This window comes from Trachurus trachurus, assembly GCF_905171665.1.
Source record: "Trachurus trachurus genome assembly, chromosome: 12".
NCBI classification, from domain to species: Eukaryota; Metazoa; Chordata; class Actinopteri; order Carangiformes; family Carangidae; genus Trachurus; species Trachurus trachurus.
The window spans coordinates 12,193,628-12,220,537 of record NC_139908.1 but is presented as its reverse complement, the minus strand read 5'-3'; the positions used below and the strand labels follow the sequence as shown (position 1 = coordinate 12,220,537).

Here is a 26,910-nt window from a genome sequence, read left to right as displayed (position 1 = left end):
TTTACTTATGACAGAATGAGAAAAAAAAAACAAGTTTAGCTATTAATGTTGGTCTTATAATGTCTGAACTATGCTAGCCATATAATGGCTGATTAATGTATAGCACTGCAGTAAATTCATGCAAGCCTTGTAAGTGAGCACACACTGCTGACATGTTTTCCTTATTTCTTCCTATTAAATGTATGTTGCTGATACTGTAGCTACTAATACTAATAGTAGCCTAATGTAGTTTTGTAAGACAAGGTGCATCACCAGCTGTGTCATCTGTCCACCAGGTGTCAGACTCCCCCCCTATTTAAGTTACAGTAAAGTTACCTTCATGAGCTGAAATGGCACATCATGTGTAGCAGAAACACATCTGGAAAGTCTATGACACAGTTAAATAACCATGTGTGAATGTTTTTTCAGAAGATGCAGAAATCAGGAGAAAGCAGCAGAAAGCTAATTGATATAACATTTAAAATATGAGCAGCTTGTAAAATATGGTACATTACTACAGAGCAATCCAATAATATATTATAATCAGTCAAGTTAGAAAATGAATAAGGCAGGTTACATCCTAAATGTAGCCTACATGTAATATTTTTACTTTGTAATGTTAGTGCTTCTACTTAAGTAAAGGATGTGAATGTAACAGAATTAACCATCAGCTATTTTCACTATTTACCTTCATCCGCCATGTTTTGGGTTTACATTATGTTACATGTTATGTGGCCATCTTCTTCCAGTGTAAAGTAATTTGTACAGTTTATTCTTATTTACAGTATTTGCAATGAGCTTCCACATGAATCAATACAATCACAAAGCTGGTTTTCAAGGTAGTGTTTTTTTTATTCATGGTTGTAAAAGAGGCAGAACCATGAGAAAAGAGAGGTGGAAGTATTAAGTCTGTAAATGGTATAATGATGAGACACATTTAAATTGGAAGTAGTTCAGACAGAGAATACAAATCAGCATAGCTGTGGGTTTTAAAAAAAAGAAGAAGATATAAATGTATGGTTGACTCAAATGAAACCCGTGAATACAAGGACTTTAGTATTATTTTCAGCACACTAAAGCTAAAATAAAATAGAAATCAAATAAAATGGGTAGTTACAGTCATTTAAAGGACAGTACACGCTCTAAGCACTCTACACATGCAGTCCTTCAGGAGTTAGACATTCTCAGCTTATATGCAGCTCTGTAGATAAACCACCTGCAGTGAACAAAGGCCAAGGTTTTTTTTAAGCATCTCAGATTAGGTGAAGCTTCCTGTCGGTGTTGCCTTTTGGTCCACCATGAGTTAGACAGGCTGATGAACCCCTCACTAAAACAGGATGAATAAAGCACAAATTAGGAAGCAACGCACGGAGATGGCCTTGGTATTAATGCCCTGCTACCTCAAGCACAGCTCAACTGCAATGATTACACATCAGTGACAAAAAAAATTGCTTCTCCAGTGTACAATGTGTTTTGTTTTGTTTTACTGCAACTGGAAACACAGGTCATTCAGCAACAAAGTCCGTTTGCTCAGAGTGGATTTTTTTTTTGTTTTACACAGGAAAGGTCCAGGTTGGAGGTTTCTGAAGTATGATTGATCATGCAGCTTCGCAGCAGTGACATTACCATTCACATGTTCCATAACAACTGTATCTACTTCTATGACAGACTGTGACTACCTACTAGCAACGTGTGTGGTATGAGTTCCCAGACAGTGGTTTATAAAAGAGGAGGTTCACAGTGCTCTCTCACAGCAAGTCATCATGGCTCAATCTACTTTGTGAGAAAAAGCATAACAAGTTTTAAAAAAGAGAAATTAAAAGACATGATTGAGGATAAAAGAAAAGTGTAGATGAAATATGAAATCTCACAATACATAGCTCGTCCTGCTTGTCCTGTCTTTCACAGCAACAGAGAAAAATAAAGGGGTAAATGCAAAACAAAGCAAAAAAAACAAACAATCAATAATCCCAATAAATGAAAAACAAACAGAACTTGTTTTTTGTTTAGTCTGTTTTACACATTCCTTCATACTAAAGACTCACAGCCAGGAGCAATATACATCATGAACCCCTGGGAATAATCAGCAAGCACAATCCTTGCTCACTCTTCCAGGGATGACTCACACTTTGCTGTGAGTCAGGCTCAACATCACCATGTTCAAACCATCTGCAGGTTTGCAGCACTGCAGACGGTTTTCTAATGAATCTGCTTTGTGAAAGATTAAATCAAACTTACAAAAAAAAAGTCAACAAAGCTCTGATGGGATCAAGCTTGAATACAAATGATTTAACCAAAGTCCTGGATTATGGACACATTAATATGGACTCTGTATGACTTTCCATAGGTAAATAATCCACTGAAAATATCTCCAGGCCCGTTAACATGTAATTACATGGGGTGCACAGCTTCAGAGGTAAAATTAGAAATATGTAATTTGTAGTTCTTACTGTCAAAATTTACCACCAGCTAAATGAGAGGGTACGAGCTTCTCGTTCTGCGTTCGCTGTATTTCAAAAGACACTTTGACAATTTGATACAATCCCAATACATTCTAGTGGTTACAACAGTTTAGTAATACTCTTTTTAAAAAAAACAAGGGCGGTAAAACCCTAAAAACCTCACATCAAGCATGTGGGCCTGCAGTAATAGACATGCACAAAAGGCCAGATGGAGTGGACAAGACCGAATGCATCACTCACTCACAACTAAAAGCCTCTAATAATTAAAAACCTTTATGCATACCTTCATTTTTACACTGTATACAAAATTGGCACACACTAACGAGGAAAAATAGGTTAATAAGCCAGCGACAAATGATATCAAAACGACAAAAAAAAGCGTAACTGTGTATAACTTGTGTGGCTTGCTCGAAGGGTGCAATGATAGCAGACAAATAGCAAAACTGAAAAGAAGAGGCGGAGGGGGCAGCCTTGAGGACCGATCCAACGTCCTCCGATCTAGGACTCAGTCTTTTTTTTGTTTTTCTTTAGAAAGGAGGGAGTGCGGAACTTCTTTTTCTTTTTGGAGGGTGATTTGCTGGGAGACTCGTCGCCCTCCTGGTCGCCAGCTTCGGCGGGTTCCTCCCCCTCGGCTGCGTCTGCGGCGGCAGGGACAGAGGCAGAGGCGGAGGCGGAGTCTTCGGCAGGAAGCGCTGGGGCGTCGGAGGGGTCGTCGGGTGTTAAATCTGGAAGGGTCTGTCTCAGGGTGGCTGCATCGCTCTCGTCCTTATAAGTTACTTCAGGCAAGGACTCTGGTTTGGGGAGGGAGACGGTGAGAGTTATTATCTTCCAGGACAAATTGATGGATCTGCGCTGCTGAGCTTACACATCAGAAGAGAAGCTGCTACAAATTAACCACTAGATAAGATGTAAAATCCACATGATTTTCTACATCAAAAGCCTCGACTTCTCCAGAGAACTCCACTCCTTTAGCTTCCACCGACTAAAAGACTGAGGTGCATAAATCAGCTCTTGACTTAGAAATATTCAAAAAATATCATTATTGTACGTGCCTTTCAATTTAAAAGTCCTAAAAGTTCCACAAGCAACGTTACCACTAAAAGTCTTCACAAAACAAGCTTTACTTTACTGAAGTAAAACACCTTACACCTTAGCATGCACTTTTCCTCAGATTAAAAAAAGCCGAACCAAGATGCACCATTTCTCACATCGCGTACAAACTGCATAATCTCTCTTTATAACTCATTGGCTTTCCTTCTTACCTTTGACACTGGCAATAACCAACAAAAAATAAGACTTTGGATTTATTTATTTCCTTCTCTCCCTCTGTTTATTCTCCTTATTCTCACAGCTGGTGCACAACATTTTTGGTTTTACCTTCATTTCACCAGGGAAAACTTAATGAGTGTAGTTCCCTTGCTCATTTGCACCCTGTGTACAAACAAACAAAGGTGAAAGTCTGCAACACAAAAAAGATTTTTGCAATAAAAACCACACAAGTGAGGTTACGTCACAACTGGTGCAGCTCTCAAGCACTACATCGAAGTTAGTTTGGACGGGGAGAGTCTTTTTTTAAACCAAAAATGTAAAGTTTAAGCATACCGTAATTGGCTTAATAAGCAATATTATTTTGCATATTTGAGAACAATCAGATCAATCTTTTTTTTAGTACCAGCACTGACTTAGTTTGGCTGTTCTCGTAACAGTATTAGGTAAGCTTAGGTCTCATCCATCCTCAGTGGTCCACACAGCATTCAAACCACTGCAACAGGCTCACACTGTGCAGTCAGCAGCAAAACAACTACAGCCGTTTGTCATTAATGTCGCTCACATGAGACTAGTGTTAAAACAACAACAACAACAACAACAAAACAAAAAAAAACCTTGCCAAGACCTGACAAAACACTACAAGTAAATCTTCAGTTTCCATCTCACAACAGAGATGAAGCCAAACAACATAGACAGGTAAAATGGAGACTAAACAACACCACACTGTCCACACAGCCAAGCTTTGGGCTTCAACCATCTTTAAAGCTAAACCAACTAAACAGTGAGTCTCAGCGAAGCCAGTCAAAAGCAACACTCATATAAAACACTGATGTACCTGGTAAAGGACTCGTCTGGAAGACAAACAACATCAACACATTTTCAAAACGTTACCTGGGTTTACCATGGGACAAAAATGTACATATCACAGTCATATAACATTTATAGAAATGTGCATATGTGCAAGAGAGGTTGGTTAGTTTGGTAGTGAGTCGTTGGCAGGAAGAAGAAGAGAAGTTATCTAACATAAAAAGGTTTGGTGGGTTGTGAGGTTTACTTCAGGGACATCCTCCACTTTTGTTCAAACCAGGTCAAATAAAGCAGTTTTTCCCCCCTGTAGTTTTCTTGCTATGGTCATTTCTTCTTTTTTTCTACAGAAAGAGTCAATCGTGTAGGTGATGAAAGCTGGAGGAGCTCTGAAATAACCCCCATCAACACAGAGACAGATTCAGAAGAGTTCAAAGAACCGAGTTAAGACCGAGCGAACGGTCACAAACCCGCCCCCGACAGACGAGTTAGTTCAAACCACAGGACAGCTCTGCTACTGAAGCCATGCAGAGGAGAGAAAAGGGGGTAGATGATCAAACACAAGGCGTGGAGGGTGATGGGTAATTGGGAGGTTGGTGAGGAGGTGGAACAGTACGTACTTACTATGGCAACAGGTACTCTTTTGTATTTCCATCTCCTGATTGTAATCGCAGGCACAAAGAAGAAAAAGCACAAGTAGAAACAAATGTCTATGCAGATCAAACCACAGGCACCGTGTTAAAATAAAAAAAAAATAAAAATAAATGTGGAAGAGAGAAGAGGGAAAAAAAATCAAAACACCAGAAGATTTTTTTTTTTTTTTAAAGAATGGTTGGGAACCATTCTTAGTAGACCCCAAAAGATGGAGAATGGAAGTGGAGGGGTAAAGGAGATACTGTACATAGAGAGACATGTTATATCACACCATTTCAGGTATTAGATTACACCTGCGATCAAAACGTCCCCAGCTCTCCCTCCCTCATGCTCACTGTTTGCTGAAGAAAACTTGATGTGTAATAATGCCAATTAATAAACCTAACCTGAATTATTAAACATTTTAGGGTCAGTCCTGGTATCATCATGGATGATACTGCTGACATAGGTGTAATCCAATAGTAATAAAGACCAAGAGGGAGAAAATAAAATTTAAAAAAAATAAATGCACTGGACAGTCTGCACTGGGGTCTATCAAAGTGGCTACAGAGACTTTTTTTTTATACATTTCCTGACATTAAACCTTGTGGTTTTGTTGAGTTTATCTGCCCCTGTATTACTGCATCTGTGTCTAATTGGGTAAATATAAGTAAATGGTAAAAACCTCTTGGCCTCTTATTACAGAAATCACAGCACAGCATCTGTGGTAGTAGTATTAAAGACCACAACAACAACAGACCCCAAGACAGACAGGCAGATGTTTTAGGCAGGAGCCTCAGCATTCCCTGTGCAGACCCTAGAAAGACTCGAGCTGCCCAGCCAGAGGACTGGAGGAGAAACCCATGCTGAACCAGACGGGACCGAGCCGAGCCGAGCCAGGTTAAGTCGAGTGCGTCAGGCCAACCTACCTTCCTCTGCTCTGACCGGGGTGCTGGGTGGCGTGGTGGTGGGTTTCTGGTCTTTGGACTCCTCCTCCTCTGGCTCTACTATTTGCTCCGAGTCTGAAAGGAAATCAGCATGAATGAATAAAATGAAACAATAAGAATCTCTCTAAGTGCTAAAAAATCAACAGGAAAAGTGATCTTTGTGCTGATTTAAATCAATGACTCTCAAATGCATTGTTATTATTAATTGTCACATTCTGTATAATGGATACCTTTGCAACACAAAAGAAAAGGGAGGACAGCACACAGAACCAAAGAACCAGGGAGGAAGCTTAAATCAGGAGAACACTGCAAAGCCTTTCAAACAGTTCCCAGTAAAATTGGCCTTAAAAAGTCCCAAAGAGCCAAATAAACCAAACGACCATTAGTCTTAATGGAAACCAGTCAGAGGCACAGGAGGAAGAGCGGGCACCACCACAGATATTTTCAGGACAGGTTAGCAGGAAGAGAAGGAGGACGCCATAATTCATGTCCACACTCGGGACGCTGTGATTGGATGACTGAGCTCAGACACAGCTTCTTCAAAAGGTTAGCACGGCACTCCACTGCAAAAGCTTTTTTTTTTTTTTTTCTTTCTTTTGTTTTTTTTCCCCAATATAGTTGAGGCGTGAGCATCCTGGAAGAGAGGAACAACATCCTCTCTCCTCAGCTCCTCGTCCAATCAAACTGCAGAAAGGTATCTGATCTGCCGCCACAGCTCTGATGCCTTTGGACAAGACATCAGAGATCGGGGATGTGGGGGAGGGGGGAGGGGGGGATGATCAAGCAAAGGCTTCAAAGATTGAACTGTGGGTAGGGAGGGTGCTTGCGTATGGTTAAAAAAAAATATTAATAAATGGCAGCAGACTCCAAACCCCCAGAAAAAGGAGAGAGGACACAGCAGGCAGGGATCCCCAGACTCCCAGTGCAGCGGTATGTAGTGAGGTGGACCGGGGGCTGAGCAGGGGGGAGGAGGGAAGCGCGAGGCCAGAGTTAAGAGGCTCCACTCCGCTTCATCTGGTGTACCTGCAGCCTGATCTGCCTCAGCCTCAGCGACCTCTACCACCGACGACTCCTTGCTGAGGGCTCGCAGCACGGCGCAGTGGAACTCCTTGTGCGGGGAATCGGGAGCTGAAAAAACCTCGTCGCCGGTGGAAAAAACATCATCCGCAAACGTCCCCGCGGAGTCGGTGCCGCCGCCGCCGCCGCCACCGCCGCCCAGAGCCGGGCCGAGGGAAGAGGAGACGGGCTCGGAGGCCGGCGTAGCGGGCGTGGCCGCTGAGGGAGGGGCTTTCTCTAAGGTGGGCGAGTCGCCTGTGGACCGTGGCGGTGTGGAGACAGAGGCCTGACCGCTCTGTAGCTTTTCAGCCTCAGGGCAGGACGATCCCTCACTACTAGCACCTCGACCCTGCACTGTGAATCCATGTGCGTGCGTGTGTGTGTGGAGAGATAACATCACAGTTTGGCCAATTTAAAGTTTATTGCATTTTGCATTAAACTTCAGCAGTTTTTTCCCCCTTTACTACAAATTTGTTTTAAAAAAAATACCTTTAAAACTGTCAGTTATAAAAGTCTCATCTAGACAGACATGGACCTACACTAGACATTAACTCACTAACAGAAAACAGGAGGATACAAACACAACATGACAATTTGACAGGATGACAACATTTGGACATCACATTTCTGAAACTAAAAAAAAAAGGACAAAATACAAAAATTGACAGAGAAATGTTGGACAACACAGAGACACATGGAAGATGTGTTTTTTCTTTGTTCAGACCATGATGAGTTTTGTCTCAGTTTCTACGCTCAGCTCATCATCTTTACCTTCGGGGCCTTTCTGTTTCTGCTCCACCTCCTTGCGGTATTCCTCCAGCTCCTGGTCGGTGAGTTTGGTGAAGGGGTTTGGACCCTGCTTGCTGACGATGACCCTGGGCTGGTACTCCTTCTCGATGATGGCCTTGGACGCGGTCACGAGCTCCCCCTTCAGGACACACAGAGGAAAGCAGGGAGGGGGGCAGGAGAGATGAGACATCAGTGCGAGATGCGAGACAGACTTGAGTCACTGTTAGGTTGCACATGGAAGGATTTAATAGAGTGAAAAACTAAGCTGCTGTGTCAAGTGTTTGCAGTAAATTGCACAAACTTGGAGACATAACTACTATGCAGCGTGAGCAGAGGTAACAGCCACAGATGAATGAATGTGTAAGGTTAAAGCCAACGGGCCATTTCAAAATCCAAAAAGCACATTATGTTGCAAGATAACAGGTTGCTTCTTATTACATGAAGACACAGAGGGGTTTTCCTCCTTCACTCTATACAATAACACATAAAAACCAAGCACTGATAGATTTGAAGCCAACAGTACAGTACATTACCAGGCAGGCACACTCTGAATAGTCAAGGTGAAGGTGAACTACAGCAAACTAACAACAGCCATCATTGTGCTCAATTTTGGTTTCATTTCAATCAATTTTGTATTTTTTTTTTTAAACTGTGTGCAACACATGCAGTAAACACCACCATCACTGGATCTAATACATGCCCTCTTCACTGCCCACCTCAGCTTGCAACAACACATTTCAAAACAATGGTAAAAAATCTCTCCTGTGGGTCGACTGGTGACAAACATACAGGTCTATGTGGCACAGAAACACATTATTTTAACTGTATCCAAAGTCCTCAGGCTCTAGAGAGCACAGAAAAGAGTAGGTCACATGACCACACACACATAACAAGAGAGAAAATTTGCCTCGCTCTAGCACTATTGTTCACGTTGTTCACTTCAACTGTACAGGCCCAGATGTGGAGCGCCTATGTGCCGGCTCAGAGGAAATGTCTGGAGGATGATGTGAAGTACAGGTGAATAGCATTTGTGACTGGAGCAGTAAGTACCTTTCTAATTGATTTAGCAGGACTATAGGACCCCTCGGACACATCGAGGCCATCAATAGTGTCTGTACAGTCAGACAGAGGGGCGTCCTGCAATAGTAAACCCAGTGAGGTGGGGGGGAGGAGGGGGAACAACCCAGCTCTTAAACACCAAGACATTTAAAAATAGCAGTCTGTCACAGGCAGGCGTGAATGTGTGCAGACTTACCACACAAACGTACCACCTTTCACACGCACGCACAAAGGTGGAAACATCTCAGCGTTTCTCATCGAGTGAGATTTTGCTGTTATCAAAGTGTTACTCAAGCAGGAGGGAGGCTTCTTGTGTTGAGTTCAAGTGTTGCAGAAATAGATACTTAGAGTAACAGCTATTTATCGCCCCAATCATAATTATGTCAATGATAATACACACTCTGGGAAAGCTTAATCTCAAAAAAAAAAAAAAGGTCACCTTGTTTGTGCAATAACAACACAACTGCACACTTGTCTGATTCTCAATCGTTTGTTTAAAAGAAGAGTGAGTTAGTTACTTTCCACCTCTGCACACACACACACACACACACACACACACACACACACACACACACACACACACACTGGAAATACATGCAAAAGAGAGAGAGGTGGTTTCTGGAGAGAGATATGAAACAGTGAAGTAAGCAGCATGGAGCAAAGCAGCATGCACACAAGGCAGGGGGAGCTCAACCATTTCTTAACAAGCTCATCAAGGCCTTGTTTGGTCTCCATACCAACATGCTGGTGTAGTTTCAGGTTCCACTAAAACTACTGCAGGTCAACACTGAATAATGGACTGAGTAATGAAACAACTCTGTTGTGTCTTACTCCTCATGGTGTCTGGGTTAAATCTAACAGAAGTGGAAAAACTGAACCAAGGTCTCTGATATGAAAGAAGAGTAAACCATGCAAACTGAAGTCAAAAGGCACATTTTACCCCATTGGTTGCATTTGTACCTCTCAAAAAAGAGGTTGAAGAGGCATGCACTGAAAGAAAACTGACTCTTTTCTATTTACTAAATGGGGATTTTGTTGAACATTTCATGATATGAAAACAACCAGTCTGCAGAATGCCGAGACAGGTGACAGCCTCAACTCTGAACTACTGAACAGAAAAGGCTGAACCACAAAGAAATAAAAAAAAATAACAAAAAAAAACAAAACAAACAATGTATGACGATGGAGAGAACCGGAGCTGGCAGGTCTGGAGAGCAGAGTGAGGTTACCTCTCCCACATTACTACTCACCTGCCAGAATGACAATCTCTGTGGTTAAAGAATAATGTCACAGTTACAAGGTCATGGAGGACATGTGCTGGCTCTCCGTTATTAGTGTTGAAGTTACTCCTTCGGAAACTGAGATCAGATTTAGGTTTTGAATTGTGTCCGATTTCTTTCATTACAGCTCAGCGTCGAGGACAACTTCACACACATAAGTCACACATTGCAGCGTTTTGGTTTCAGGGGTGACTCCAGACCTGGACTGAATACTAACAAGATTTCTTTTTTTTTCTTTTTCTTTTAATTCTTTTTTTTATTTATTTAGCTCAATAGATTCATTAGGTATTTCATCCATATAAGACATACTGTATATTCATCTCCAGGTCAGGAGAGCTGTAGCAGCGAGGTTTTCATGTGCACAGTTAACAGACTGACCTGGGTGAAGGCTCGTTCCCCCACGGTGCCGGCACACAGGACCTGAGACTGGGGTCCTGCTGTCTTTATGTCCTGCAGGTTCTGCTCTCGGATCTAAAAGAAAAACAACAACCACGTTTTAAATTATGAACAAATGACAGACACACAAAATGCTTCCATGTGCATCTTAGCCAACTACAGCCACATGCAATACCTTATTCCTCATTTCCAGGACGTCCTTTGGGTTGGTGTTCATTGGGATGAACTGATTGGCCACGGCAGCCTGGCGGAGGCCGTCTTCCTTTGTCCACTGTAAACACCACATAACGTGTTAAAAAAACAAAAACTAAATAAAACCAAACTAAAACCAGATAAAAAAAGACTGACACAAAAACCCAAGCACAAAAATAGAGACAAAATACTATGCAGGCTTCACAATACAAGAGTCATGCTGAACTGAAATGGACAAAGTTGGATGAATATAATAAAGTTTGAATGTAAAAAAGTGAACCAATGATGATGAGGCACATTTAGGAAAATATGTTTCATTTATATTTTTGTCTGCTTAGTCATGGGGGGTGAGGGGTTCACATCATTAACTAAAGCACAGCATCTCTCGCTTATTCATCAACCCGTGATATTAGATTATTCTCACAGTAATGTGAGTCTAGCATGTTTGACAAGGAATGGAAAAACATCCAAAATGGTTTAATTGGTGAGCATTAGGGTGGCCATGGTACATTAGACTGCACTCTGTGTTTTTAAGGGTAACCTCAGATCTGAAATGTCATAAAAATAAACATGTTTGTCAAGAAGAGCTGGGAGAGTCTGGACTGACGATCTGGTTCAGACAAATTTTGATTGAAAAAATACATTTGAATGAGTTTTAGATTTCACAATGTGACTCATTTTACACAAAATTGATATAGGCTGTAATCTCTGACTGAATTGTTCTGATGGTGAGAATTGAAGTTAAACGAGAAAAAACTGATGTTTTGAATTTGTGCTTCTACATGTAGTCTGGCATCTCTTAGTTCATCTCATGAGTTTCATGAAAATACTAGATGAGGTTATTTTACAAGCAGCTGGGAGGTAGTTTGTAAGACCCAAAGGAAACAGTGGGCCTCCTGCAAGAACCACTTGTCCACATGTATGTGAGTGGCATTCATTGGTTTTCTTGTACTGCAAATTTTTCCTAGGCACTATATACATTTCAGAACTGTTATATTCGTAGTCTGATTCTCCTTAAAACAAGGAAAACACCAATGTGACCTGAAACACCTTAATCTGTTGGAATTATTATTTTCCCTCCCTTGTAACGTTTTTGTGAATGAAATATTGCCTTTACAAAAAGGCTATTTCAGAGGTAGGCCTCACACAAAACAGTAGGGAAAAGGCTCAGTTTTTTTTTAACATCATTCATATGGTTATTAGCCCCTTTTGAAATGACCAGTGTTGGTGATGCTCTGTCACAAACGGATGAAAAGTGCAACAACAACATTTGTCATCATCATTGATGTTCAATTAGAATCAAAAGCAAAACAGAGGGAGCACACTGAAGATCAACTGAAAACATCACAGGATGAGAAAAGAAAGGTGGTGAAAGGGTGAGGGAGGGTGGGAAGTGAGGGGTGGGGGGTGGTGGCGAGAGGTGAGGGAGGGGTGGCTGGCTGTGGGTGGGTGACCCGGCCGGGACGATGAGGCTGGCTTACGAAGCGAGAGTGGCAGTGAGGGGTGAGCTGGCATCACCAAAGTCATTTCCCAGGCTGATACACAACAACAAGGACGACAGAGATAAGAGAGAAACACACCCGAGGACACTTGTCCACACTGGGACAGAAAAAAAACAAAACAACGCTAGGGTATAAAGATAAGAGTGTATCTTTCCTGCAAAGGATGAAACCTTTTATTGTCTTAATAAATATAAGAAATATCCCATCGACTGTTCAGAAACCTGGTAATGCTCAGCATGGTTGAGGGAAAAAACAAAAGTCTGCACCAATCTCTTGCACCAAACTGAATGAGCAGCGCGTGAATACACAAAATCAAATCTTCAGCTTCCATGCAAAATGTTTTTTTTTACGTCACCTTTGGACACTAAGCATGTCATTCGCAGTGGTAAGCGTGAGCTCATGACTTCATTCCTGCTTTTAGTCTAAGCTCGGCTGGTTAGCTGCCAAACCAGGGGCTAAGATGAGGAAGGGTTTCTGGATGGAAGCAGCTGGGTTGGGTTGGTTGAGTATGAGATGGACATGTAAACACGATATACTCACTGAGATAGAGTCTCACAACACAACATTTCCTACTTTCCCAACAGAAGATAATTGATTCAAAGGTCAGATCAAATTTTGTTCCGTTTTTTTTTTTCTTTTTTTCTTCAAACAAAAATCCACTCATGCAGAATCCTTGAGGTTTTCAAAAACCATTTTCAGAATCAAACTGAAATTAGAAACAACAAAAATAGAAATAATAGAGGAAACGGAAACACACAACTGGGAGCAGTTGCAGGTGTTTGAGAAAAATTAAAAAATTAAAAATCAGAAAAAAGCAGGCTGCATAACTCGCCACGGACGTTTTGCTATGCTCTACTTGTTAATTATTTATTTCAATATGAAAAAGTCTTTAATATATCTAGCTTTACTCTGGAAGACTCAGCTTGAGACATGCTTCCTCCCTGATTTGTGCAAGCAATGCAAACTAAATACACTCTGTGAGCAACCAAAAAAGCAAACTCACATTTAATAAAACTTAATTGTTATTCCCTCAAATCTCTCTGAACTTACTGTTTCTCGATCCGTCACCCTGAATCGCTTTGAGCAACAAAGTTAGCCGACTTCAAGATGCAGAGGGAAAAACTACAGAGCGTGTTGTATTTACAGGGTGAGAGATAATGTGGGGTCAGTGTCTGTCCACATTCACCTGCTCACGCTTGAGGACTCATGCCACACCCCTGCTGCTCGCTCCTCTGGGAAAAACATCAACACCAACAATGCATTTCACTACTACACATGCAGTGGGGCATGCTGTGGGCAGCTGGCTCAGCATCGTGAAGCATGAGGACACCAGAGGGGTAAAAAAAAAAAGAGCCAAGAGGGTCAAGGAATAATCACAGCTATGCTACAGAGTAATTAACAGAGCAGAGGTAGCTGCATTAGAAAGGTGGGTTAATAGGACATCTGAAATTACAGTGTGAGTGAGCCTAAAAAGTAGTAAAAGCAGGATTCCCTTCACGTTTTTAGCCTCGGAGCAGGTTTGAACTAGACTTTTACTCCTCACTGACCCCAGGACCTCAGGATGCCGACCACCTACCCGTTTTCCACCAACAAGGTAGCTGTAAAATCTATACTATGAACAATAAGGTAGGCACAGACCAAGCAGTTGGTTATACAGCTTGGCACGCAGACACCGGACGAGAGAGACTGCAGCAAGGGTTTGACGTGATCGTGTGTTATGTTCGTCCACACCTTAGGCTTCGACTTGGGGCTGCTGCCGTCGGGCCCGTCCTCGTAGGGCTCGTCGGGCCGGCCGCCGGCATTGAGCCAGCGGGTCTTGTCGCGCTGGCCGCGCTGGAAGCTGTGTTTCAGCGGGGAGCGAGCACCTGAGTCGCTGTCCTCCCCGTATGAGTAGCCACCGTGGGCAGAGGAAGCGATCTCCGCATCACTGTACTTTTTACCTTTGTCTCGCAATGCAGGGCAGCGGTAAGGATAGCCCGTCCTGTAGCCCTGAGGGACAGGGGGACAGAAAACACAGGTTTAGGAAAATGGTTAATACGCTCATCGATCAGTTTTACTTTCCACCCTCCATCTTTTCCTTCTACGTACCAAGTTGTCGAGCATTCTCATGAGAGCCTCAAACTCCTGCTCCCCGACTTGCCACTTAGGGTGTGTGGCGGACCCGTCCCCGGCGGGCTCAGGGACCCTGGGACGTGACTTGTATTTCGCTGGGTCCAGCATCACCAGATTATCTGGCCCTCCAGCGCTGGCCAGTGTTCGCACCTGGAAAATATGAAAGGGAGGGGGGATATAGAGACAGGGAAAGAGAGAGATCCAGAATAAAGAAGGAAAATAAAAACAGGGACAAGAGGAGACACACGTGCATCCAACATAACGCACACACATACAGACATTAATAAAGAAAGTGAATGTATAAGAGGATGTAGAGAGACAAGAGACAAAGACAATTGTTATGAAAAATGCAGACAAACATATATCACAACACTAAATGAAAATACATGGTTGGTTTTGATCATGCAAAGTGGCAACTTGACAATCTTTCACATTCAAGGTTAGTGACTCTGTTGTTCAGAAAGTTATATAATTTACATATAAAATAATTAATAGCAGCATTATTTAGTCAGTAGAAGCTCTGTCCTACCTGGATCTCACAGGCAGTGACCAGGTTGTGGATGTAATAAAAAGCTTCCTCCACTGTTTCACCAACAGACACCAGGCCGTGGTTCCTCAGGATGAGCACCTGGGACGGAGGAACAACGCAACCATTACAACAACAATCACACACAAAACACCACTGTTGATCTAATTAACTAAATTTAGTGTCTTATGGTCATCACCTCTTCCAGTCTAATAGTTTCAGGTTGCAAGTGATAAAAACACACTGTTACCTTGCTGGTAGGCCCGAGGTTGTTCTGTATGAGAGTGCTCTCCTCTTCATCCACCAGTATGCCGTGGTAGTCATGGTAGGCCACCTCGCCCAGTGACAGCGCCTCAGGCGAGATGGGCAACAGCCCGCATTTCATGGCCGACACCTGCAACCAAAACACACAAGAGACACAGGACATAAGTAAGACTGAGATGATGGGTCCATGTCTGGATCTGTGTTGCATACAGGAAAACGACTGCCTCTTACCGCAGCGCCCGCAGGTGTGTGAATATGAATGATGCACTTGACGTCAGGCCGTGAAGCGTAGATGGCGGAGTGGAGTGTGAAGCCAGCCTGGTTGACTCCGAGGTTGGTGCTGCCCCGGTCAACTATCTCACCTTGAAGGTTTATCTTCACCTGGAGGGTGGTGGGGGGGGGGGGGGGGGGTAGGGGGGGGGGGGGGGCAGAGAGTGAAATTTTAGTCAAAGCAGTAGGTTTAAGGTTTGAGGTTTGGCTCTGAATCTCAAGAAGACAACACAGGCTAGATATCTTAAAAGAAATAAGGAAATGAGTGTCCTTCATTGATGGAAGAGTGAAAGGAAAACATTCCCAACAGGAATTATCAGAGATTCTCACCAGGCTGGAGGCAGTGACTTCGCTGTACAGGAGCCCAAAGGGAACAATAAGGAAACGCTCCTGGTCTGAATTCACTCTGACCTATCAGACAAGAGGACAAGTCACATTAGATCACAATGTTACACAGAAACTGGCAAAAAAAACTGAGCTTAACCTATTAAATAAATTAAGGCAAGAATCAGGAACACATGAAATTGATATTTATAATGATATACATTGTTTTAACAGCTCCTTATGATGCAATACTTTTTCAATGTAAACTTAACGACATATTCTAGTACTTTAGTGGAACAGCTCTGAATTAAACGGATATTCTGAAAGGATAATTGTGAGTTTTGGACAAAAAACATCAGTTGACATTGTAAACAATCTTACTGTGAGGTGGTTGTAGATGAGCTCGGACCAGCCAAACAAGTCAGCGAGCCTGTAGAAGGCAGCCAGCTTGCAGCGAAGCAGCTTCTCCCCCTTGTCATAGGAGATGGAGTCTGAGCCACGCAGATCATTCACAGGAGTCACCATGCCCAAACCTGAAGGAAGTGTTAATAATGATGATTATGCTGAGAAGAAGGAGACTGTTTCAGGATAAACACTGACAAATACAGTGACCTGCAGAGAAAACAAACTGAAAAGAAAAGAAATCCCATTTACAGATAATAACAAACAGATAGAGGCTGCCTTCGGAATTACGACAGGACTCATTGTCCAGAAATTAACTCCGGCATACGCTGCATTACTCATTGTGAGCACAGACACGGCAGAGGTCAAAAAGTCGCACACACTCCATTCTCCTCCCCTGCTTACTCATGTTGAGCGCTGCCATGCCTCCTTGTGGTGCAGCGGGATACATGGAAGGCATGTTGGTGGTCATGAAGTCTGCGATCTGCTGCAGAGCCAACAGGCTCGTGGGCGTCTTCCCCTTCTTCAGCTGATCCTGGATCATCGTCTCCAGCTCCTCGCAGAATGCCTGCCGGTCATCGACGCAGACACAAAAGACATACAACACAGAAATAGGTAAAGGGCAAAAACAAACACAGGTGGAACAATAACCACAACACAACAGGAGCAGAAAGCGACACAAACAGGTTTGTTTGAGGTATATACGCTATATAAATAGATATTTCTTTTGTTATGAACTCGACACACACTCAACATGCTTCTGTTTTCAGTGTTGCCTCTATGTCCTTTCTTTTATTACTTCGGTATAAAAAAATTGATTGGCAGAAACTCATTATTCATTTATCATTGAGAGCCTGTTTTTCAGGGCAGTGCTTTTCAAACATACAATAGGCCTTTCAACAGTGCAGCTCTGTGTCCTGGGCATTCAGCTGGTCACAGACACCCTGCTGCTGAAGAATAAACTGGATCCATCATGTGATGTTGCTGCCTCTACACTAAAAGAAGCCTATTCACATTTTCTGGTTATGGCAGCATGTGTTTGCGAGTTAGTAGTCGGGTAGTGAAGCAAATGTTTTGTGATGTCTGACATATAAACTACTGAATATCAATAGTTGTAATATCTCCGTGTCACTGACCGGGCTCTGTAGTATCATGGAGACCCTCTTCCTCTGCTCCATCATGTTGAAGTCCTGCCGCAGGTCGGGCGCCATGTTCCTCTCCCTCTGGTACTCCGGGCTGCTCTCATCCACCCGGTCAAAGTACCGCTCCTTGTGGGGGGCCGTGGTGGGAGGGGGGGCCGTCACTACTCCGGCACCTGACTCGCCGTTCATCCTGGCCTGGCCTCCTGTGGAGGAAGAGAAATCATATCATTTATTATAAAAGGTACACAGACATTTTCCTGTTACAGTAGCTTACAGTCGGCCACTTTTGTATATGGTCATTATTTTTCAGATAAATTCTATATTTTGGCCTTGAAGCACACTTGTATTATTTGAAATCATTACTTTAATACACATTTTTGACTCTTAATAATAGTCAGATTTAAATGTCTGTCCAAAACAGTAGTCATTATCAGCTGATACACATGTTTTGGTGTTAGAGTGGGTGAGGAAAAATCTGGTTCAGATCATCTCGAGTGCAGAGGAAGTCCAGATTTATCACTGGTTACTATGAAGTGGGCGACATTCAGATGCTGGCAGAGAAGACCCATGGCTGTGATTGTAATCACTCATTCTGTCCTTCAGCCCAGCACAATGCATGATGGTTTATATTGCTTCCTTAGTCAGATGCAGCCCACTATGCAGGATATAGGATAATACTTCTCACTATACATTCGGACAGCTCTACAAAATGGCGAACTCGCTGTATACTGTAGTGGACGATATAGTTCAGACAATGACCACACTCTCTCCTACTTCCTGTCATGGTCATGTGACTGCTCTTCCCAGGCCAGAGAGGTTTTAATTGATTTCCAACAATGTGTTTCCTGGAATCACAACAACGTCACTCAACTGTCAAGGCTGAACAGAGGAAAGGATAATAAACACAGGAAATAGAGACATAGGTCTAGTCTAAAATCTCTGAAGTGAATTCAATTATGAATATTTATTTATGAATTCTCTGACATTTTATAGACTTAAAAGTTTAATAAAAAAAAAATCCAAATGAATAATGCAAACAATGACTATGGGCAGTCCTTGCTCATACATCTCCACATGTTTGAATGATCTGTTGCCGGCCGCCAAAGAGTTAAGTCACGTGACAACAACAGGGGTAGATTTGGAGCCATTGACAGGAGAAAGACAGTTTTCCAATAGATCCATGCTCATCCAGCTGGCTGGGTGTATGTGAGGATAAACGGCCTCCACCTGTCTGTCACAGCCCAGACTACTGGAGGCTGTGACTCTGAAGGACACAGACAGACAGACAGACTTCTGAGCATAGGGGAAGTGTGTGTGTGCGTGTGTGCAAGCATGCATGGGTAATGGAGGGGGCGCTCTGGCAGAAACCGATGCAGCCCATTAGTCCGCATCAATACAAATGTTCAGCCAAAACCTCCATGACAACTGCAGACCAGGCCCAAAGCATCCAGTATCACACTGAGAGCTGACAGACCCTCTCTCTGTGTCTGCCTGCTTTTATTGCTGTTCAGAGGTTTTTTCCCCCAAAACCAAAAAAAAAATAAAAACCCAGGTCACCTCCTCCAATCAAGGTTACTGTGTCTTCATGCTGTTGGGCTAATTCTAGCCTTTGTCTAGTTTCACCTCATAAACTCGTTAATTTGAGGGAGATGAAATTACAAACAACAACCTTGTAGAGAGAGTATATTTACGTACATTAACTGATGCCTTAAGGCTGACTGTTGAGACACACCACAGATAAACCTAATCTACTTTATCTTAAAACACATCTTTACAAATAATAATCATTGTCTTAAGAAATAAACAATGTAAGAAACACAGGCAGCACACCCTCTGCAATCATTCAGGAAGGAGATTTCTTCCTCCATGTCACTTGTGTGATTAGGACATCTCCGTTATTGACAGATGAATAAGGACATGAGCAATTAGCTCTGGTGCCAAACACACTCATTAGGGAGCAAGAGAGTCCCACTTCCTGGCCTGTTATTAATGCAGCTCTTACTCAGAAGCAGCAAAAAAAAAAAACAGTGAGATGCACAAATGCACGTCCTCAAAATTCACTCTTCAAAGAGGTTTCATCCAGGTTTCTGATAACAGGCAGCTTCAGCAGATCAAACCAGTCAAGGAACATGACAACACCGTGGGTTTGCAGCTCTTCTCCAACTGACCCGCTGTCACCACCGGTTGACAGGAAGTAGGTCGTAACGCATCCACACTCGGTCACATCTCATTCCTTTTCGTCCGACTTGTTTATGCTGCGTTCGCTGTCTGTCCGTGTTTACTGAGAGCAGCGCCGAGGCAAAACAAACATGTTTGCTGACAACAGGATGAACAAGTGACAAACACACCTGAAGCAGTTGACATTCAGATTAGTCTTCAAGCTGACCTTTTAAATTAGAGGAGAATTGACTTGTGTTAAAACCCCCACTGTGTCTACTGTGTACCATTAAACTATTATTATCAAGAGTGAAACCAAAAACATTGTAGTGGTTTCTCTATTGTGATTTTTTATAAACCGTTAACACACAGTTGGCATGGCAACTGGACAGTGATGTCTTAATCTGCTTATTAATCAAAGATGACATTGTAAGTTTCAACTTATTTGTCCGATTAATTGATCAGTCAAATACAATCCAACAACTCCAAAACGCTCTCATGGACAAGTTGTGACCTGTCACCTGCACATTCATCACACTATGAAATAACATATAATTATGTAACATTACGTATTTGCCTCCAAAACAAGTCTGTCTTGTAACTTTCCATTATAGCGTGGCGAATGTGCAGGTCCCAACTTGTCCATGAGAGCGTTTAATTTGGAGTTGATGGATTGTGTATTTGATTTGAGTTTGAGCCCGGAAATACCGCGTGTTGTGCAGAGCTGACGTCTCTGCCCCGCCGATCTCAAAACAGCTTGCACTGACAATTACAGGACCTGAACCTACCCCTAAGACTATAGGGATCATTGCAATAGTAATTGTCTCCGTTCTTATAATGTCTGTGTCTTACATTGTGGGATGGATATTTCTGGAGATTTCCAACATGTTTGATTTGACCAAGAATCAAGGAAATGACTTCAGTCCTAACTATTTGAATTCAGTCTTCATATAAATGCTAATCTTGCTTGCTCACAACGGCCCTGGCTCTGTGCTCTAAAAAGCACTGCAGGAGGACTGTAACAGGATCCATTCAAATGTCTCTCGAGGCTTACATTAGTCCAGTCCAACACTGCAGTGCACACTACCACAAAATGTGCCAACACCTGCAAATACAGGGTGAACTAACCATAACTAAGTGTGTAGGTATCTGCATGAAGATAGAGGACAGAGGAGCAGTTTTTAAATATTTTTCAGATTTTCTGCTGTGTCAGATTCACCAACAACTTGATGCCAGAGTGAAGAAAGGATGAGGATGATACAGGCTATGTTGTGCATTCACAAAAATGACTAGTGGAATTTAAATCAGATTATTTCCACTGACATCTCTATTGCATCTTTTCCTACTGCATAAACACTACACTCAAACAAAAAAATCTGGTCCCAGAGCTGTTTATTTCTTCTGGACCATAACATTAAAAATGGACGTAGGATGCAGGAATCTCTCCGTCTCCCTCTCTCCCATCTATGAAGAATGTTGTCATCTCACAACCGCCGGCGCCCCCGCCTCCAGCAGCCATGTTTCTCATCCCTCTCTCTGAGAAAATGTAGGCGAAGGGGGCTCGGCTAGCCTCCACTCCTGTTAAGAGAGTGCAATCGCTATGGAAACCAATCGCGTAACCGTGGCAACGCGGGACAGCCTTTTCAAAGATTAGAGTTATGTAAGAACAGCTGTAGGCCAGCATCACACTGCGAGCCAGTCAGTGTCACAAGGCGCACATCCCCAAACTGAAGTGTAACTCACTTTACATTAGACTCAGAATATCTCAGTGGCTTTGGCTCACAACAACTTGTGCACTTCTAGACTTTCAGTAGACACTGGATAGAAAACTGAAATATGAATCTAATCTAAAAAATAATAATAAAATAAAGATTTAAAATCTACCACTCTGAGCCATTGAGCTAATTAATATTCATAACATAGCTACATCTGTTATCAAGCTCAACTCCAGAAATGTCACTGTGCATAGAGGCACCTATCATTTTGCATCAGTGAGTTGGTGTCATGACATGTTAGGGCAAATCATGGCAACCATCTCTTCCACTTGAACCCTCTCTGAGAGGGACGGGATAAACTGAACATAAAAAAATGCAGCAAATGTACAAATGGACCTACTTCTGAAGCCATGTCTCTTTAAAAGGGAGATTCACAATTTCCTCCATAACCTCACCCATTAGATAACCTGTGTTGGAAAGTATCACTTCCTCAGTGAGTTAGTGGAACCATGGGTGTTGTCTGAAGTTGCAAATGATGAACCGCCCTGCAAATGTTGGAGATGTTAACAGCAGCTCTGGCCGTCTCTGCTGACTGCTCGGGGCAGGGGAAGAGAGGTTCAGCTTCTCCAAGCTCTGGGCTGACGGCAAGTGTGTCTCTTATCTGTAACAAGCAGCAGTAACAGCAAAATCACCTTTAGGATGCAGCCATAGAGTGCCTGCTCTGAAGAACTAATGCAGACTTAACACACTGAGGATTGCCTGTCTGCTGAGGGTCACTGATAGGACATGTGACAGCATGCGCACATTAAAAGCTGCTATTTCTGCCTCCGTTTTCGCTCTGGATGCGGGAAACCCTTGGACCCGCACGCAGGATTTTCTCCGTCACTGAGCAACAGGAAAAATGTTGTGATGATGATGAATCGAGGATCACATTCATATAGAGCAATAGAAGCCACCTGTTCTTCTGTGAGAAATCACAGGAGACGTTTTAATTTGTCATAAGAATCCAGTGTTTTTACACCTCATGCTCCAAAGGCTTTAGAAGAGAAATGGCAGCAAAACACTTGAAATTGTTGCACCATCTTCCAGAGAACACTACACAGTATGAGCTCATTGTACTGGCTGTCATAAAACTTGGTGGCCAATGACAGCCAGTTAAACCCCCTTTATTTAGGCCAAAGGTTGCATTCATAGGAAACCACTGACTTAACTGGAGAAGCCAGCAGCAGCCTTGAGAGGATGTTTAGGGAGAGCATCTTACATCTCACTCTCAGTAGCCGACTGACTGTGCAACTCCTATTTCATACACTTCCATTACTCTTTGGTCATATTCATTTACAGAAGTATCTGCTCCATCATCATAGTCAGGACATCCCAGAATGGGGTGGGAAAAGGGAGATATGGATTCAATTAGTGCCGCACAATGTATTTAAAAAAATCACAATATGGGCAAGTGCAACATCCAAATTGCAGGAGTTGGATTTTTTATATAATAAAAGGTCAAATGATTCACAATATGTCAGCACTCAGCACCATAAGTGTTGTGATGCTACAGAAATACCCTGACCATCACATCATACTCTGAAGATGTAAAGTGACATGTTTGTCTGGTACAACACACAACAACATTCACATCACCTAACCCTTGTTTTTGTTTTTTTCAGTGAAAATGAAACCTAACAGTGCCTACCAGGAAGATACATCTATACATTTGAAAAGGAAAACCAACAGGACATTGGTGCGTTAAGAACGGTGTAGGATTTCCTCTAGATGACTGACTCAAACTGATGTGTTGAACTTGCTATGACACCACTTAATGCAGATGTTTCCATTCTCCACAGAGACAGCTATGAGGCAATGACTGGAAGAGAAAAAAGGCTGAGACGCTGTATGACGACGAGCACCAGACTCTCTGCTCCCCCACAGCATGTCTCTCTCTCTCTTTTTAAACTTTAAACTGCACGACATATATTGTACGCGTTTCAATTTTATCATAATTCCCCTCTGAGAGACGGAAGCTCTCACTAAAAAAAATGATTTTCTGCATGACTAAGCGCTGTGAAAAAAGATCCATTTAGTTCTTTCCAAAAATATGCCAATCAAGCAATTGCTAGTGAAAAGATCATTGTGTGTGTAAAAATAAATAAATAAGAAAAATAAGATGGCCTCAATGTTTTGCTGGTCTTTCCGTAACAGTCTCAGCATGTGTGTGTGAGTGTGTGAGTGTGTGAGTGTGTGTGTGCAGTGGCACTTAGACAGGGCTCTTTATATCTCTGAGCTGGATGCCTATCATTACTGGGGGTGAGGAATCCACCAGCAACTGCTCTTTAGTGTGTGGGGGTGCGGGTGTGGGTGGGTGCAGGTTTTACAGACCCTAACTACTATGACAGGCAGAAATGCTTTATGTGTCATTTAAGCACTGCCCCATGTATGGTCTTGCGCACTAGATAGTAAGCTGTGCTGTTATTTACAACATGAGGTAACAGCAGACAAGCTGAAATACAGCATTTAACAAAATGAGGAGGCAACAATAGACATGGATGTAAATGACTTTGCCAACATGTTGTTCAAGGAAGGAAGGCCAGGAAATGACTTGCGATACTCTGCAGCAATTTGTTCTGTTAGTTAATCATCATGCATAACGTACTATAGTCTGTGCGAAAAACGCCATCTTAGTATCTTAAAAATAATCCATTCTACCGGTACATGTAAACCTGTCCTGTCCTTTGAAAGCGGTGCATCAGTCAGTGTGAGTCCATCACACATTTCGGCACATATGCAATCCACGAAGCAGCCTTTATTTAGCAAGCACAGATTGCAGCAACTATGGTAGGGTTGCAGCTAAGTTTAGTTATAGTCATGTTTGAGAATAATATGCCAAATATTTGCTGGTTCAAGCTTCTCGGATGCGAGGATTTTGTTTTCTTTGTCATACATGACAGTAAAGGATGTGGATATCTTGTTGTTGTGATAGATTGGTGAGATAAAACAAGATATTCAAGTAGTGTTGTTGTGATTAATTGAGAAGATATGATAGATATAGATAGATCGGTATAATATTTTTTTGTAGCACTCTGGTGTGTAAATTATTTTAAAATAGTGAAAAGCTGTACCAGGCTCCTTGAAGACAGGTTGACTGGCTTAGAGGTGTTATGGAGAATTACTGCCAACAAGGAGGACGTCACTGTGCCATCCACTCACTTACTACATTACATTTAGTCTTTCCTTTTTCCACTATGCACTCATCATCAAGAGTGTAGCTTCTAGGTATTTATGCTTAGTCAACTGATGCTACCCTTGCCAGAAAACAGCATAGGTGAGGTCCAGGAACTAGAATGAAAGCAACGCTACCTTTTCCTGGTTGCTTCATAACCTAAAGTGTAATTAATTAATGACCTCAGGACTAATTACAGGTAACTGATACACCACAGTTTGATTTGAGAGCCAAGAAAAATAGCTCCTCAGACGAAGCCAACACAATCATTTCTTAAAAATGGAAATGAAGTAAGCTCCAACACCGGTGGGACTATCAGTGTGGGAAAGGTATTATCTGTCACCGACTGCCAGGGCCAAGTGAGGTGCAGCGCTGTGTTAGCATGCGAGTGCAGTGGCCCAAAGGTTTATCAGGCTGTTGCACGTCACACAGGACAGAGTGGCGGAAGATTGCCGTCTGAAACAACACACCCCTCCCTGTACGGTTTCCCCTGTCTCACAATCCAGTACTATCATGTGTGCATCTGTGTAGCATGCTGCTGGCTAAATATTTGACCCAAACATATTGACATGATCTTTCGTGACCTCTGGAGTGTGAATGCAAGTTCAAGAATGACTGGTTTTACATCTTTAACTTTAGAAAAAAAAAGACCTCCTGAAGTTGATGCTAAGTGATCACATATGGGGAGGAAGGAAGGAAAGAGTGAAATAGAGAGAAAGGACCTGAAATGAGGAACACATTTTCAGCTGCAGTGCAGTCAAGGGTGTGGGCGTGTGGGGAGTGGGAGTAAAACAAACATAGAGCTCTGTATCCAGAGTGAGCGTACATGCGTGTGTGTAGTAGTGTAGTGTGTGTCAAGGGTGGCAACACAAGAGTCAGTCTGACAGAGCTCAGCTGCCTCCTCCTCTGGGAATTTCACTCATTCTAACAGAATTACCAAATCCAGGGAGTTACCATCCCTTAACACACACACATAGACACTCACACACACTTAATCTTGGCAGTTTGGCTTGGCTAATCCTTATACTGTGTAAGGGGGAAGGGACTTCACATTGCACTTTAGAAAGAAAGCAGACACAGCAACACTATGGTGTTTATCTGGTTTTGGGCCTGAAAACAGACAGATAACTGTCAGTCAACAAGGCTGCAAGGAAAACTAAGCCTCCAGGTTGGTGTAAAACTCTCCACCATTGTCATTAAAGGTATTATTGGTCTTATAGATTATATATTAATCTGTCAAATCAGTCCATTTGATAATAACAAATAAGAAAATAGTCAAACATTTCACAGGTTTTTATGTGATACACAGCCTAAACTCCAAAGAGAAAACAATTTGCCATTATGAAAGTAGATAACAAATAAAATTAAAGAAGAAGCATTTAAACATGAATTGTTTGCTCAGTGAATGACAACTATAAGCTGTGGGGGTTTTTATACAGTGCAAGGTATTACCATTAACCATCATTGTAAACTGTATGTAGAATCTGGTCCAAGGCAATTGCTCTGTCTCACAAGCTATGGCCTATCTATATAGCCTACTACTGTATAGAGGATTGTATTGTATTCGTGCTTTGGCTACACTAGCACTACCCTGGGGGATTAACAAAGTAGCCTCCTCTATCTAATGCAGTGAGCCTTGGTGCTGAATATACAATAAAAAAAGAAAATCAATGTACAGAGTTCATATCATGCAGGACATGGTGCTGTCTGTCTGACCTCGGACAGGAAGCTGCTCCATCACTACACAACTGAGTCCAGCCCCAAACCCCCCCTTGCTCTACTCAAACATACGCCCAGACAGTGCAGAACCACTGGATCAAAAGGAAAGCTGCTCAAAAAGTCCCTAATTTACTGGCTACAGCAGCTACAAGGGCGCATACACGTGAAAATGCAAAATAATGCAACTACAGGCCTTAGTCTGGGGCAGCGGGCTAACGATACTTGGAGCCAAACACACCGGGCACAGAGTGCGTAGCCCTGGACTGTTTTTTTTTTTTTTGTTCAACACTGGAAAGCCGTCTACAAAGAGGTGAAGCCATTTAACAAAACTGCAAACACACAAATAGTCGATTTATAGTGAGAAAACGTGCTCGTCGCCTCTGCAGAGTCGCCACATCAAAGGCAAGATAGTAGCAAAACAGTGGGAGAGCTCGCGACTCTGAAACACAAGGAGGACGACTATGGCACCAACATTAAAACACACACACATGGGCCGTGTTGCATCGGACCGACACTGAAACGCCGCTGAAATGCAAACGGTATCGATAGTTTCGGAGCTTACCCTCTCTTTGAAGAAGTGGTGAAATATAAACAACGCTCGGTGAAAGCTGCACGGAGGTTTTCACTATCTTTATCCCCTACCCTGGTGAGCTCAGAGTGGGTTTATCTCCCTGCGCTTCTCGGCCCTGCGTGCTCG

At 42.6% G+C, this 26,910-nt stretch overlaps 1 protein-coding gene across 5 annotated transcripts; it reads right to left on the bottom strand.

The window, feature by feature from the left end:
• Positions 1-820: 820 nt before the first annotated feature.
• add1 (adducin 1 (alpha)) lies at positions 821-26,910 on the bottom strand. 5 transcript variants are annotated; one of them, XM_083983522.1, is made up of 17 exons: positions 26,776-26,910; positions 17,403-17,611; positions 16,672-16,834; positions 16,246-16,397; positions 15,871-15,951; positions 15,502-15,651; positions 15,257-15,400; positions 15,010-15,108; positions 14,457-14,630; positions 14,100-14,357; positions 10,850-10,945; positions 10,657-10,749; positions 7,922-8,078; positions 6,077-6,169; positions 4,546-4,561; positions 3,819-3,872; positions 3,137-3,232 (listed from the first exon to the last, which is right to left on the bottom strand). In XM_083983522.1, the coding sequence occupies exons 2-16, from the start codon at positions 17,595-17,597 to the stop codon at positions 3,821-3,823; spliced, it is 1,923 nt and encodes a 640-aa protein (XP_083839648.1). In that variant the 5' UTR covers positions 17,598-17,611; positions 26,776-26,910; the 3' UTR covers positions 3,137-3,232; positions 3,819-3,820. The 5 variants fall into 5 exon arrangements, with proteins under 5 accessions (XP_083839650.1, XP_083839646.1, XP_083839648.1 ...); XM_083983521.1 differs by having other exon boundaries at positions 3,144-3,232; positions 3,819-3,900; XM_083983524.1 differs by lacking the exons at positions 3,819-3,872; positions 4,546-4,561 and adding an exon at positions 7,118-7,504 and having other exon boundaries at positions 821-3,232; positions 6,077-6,151.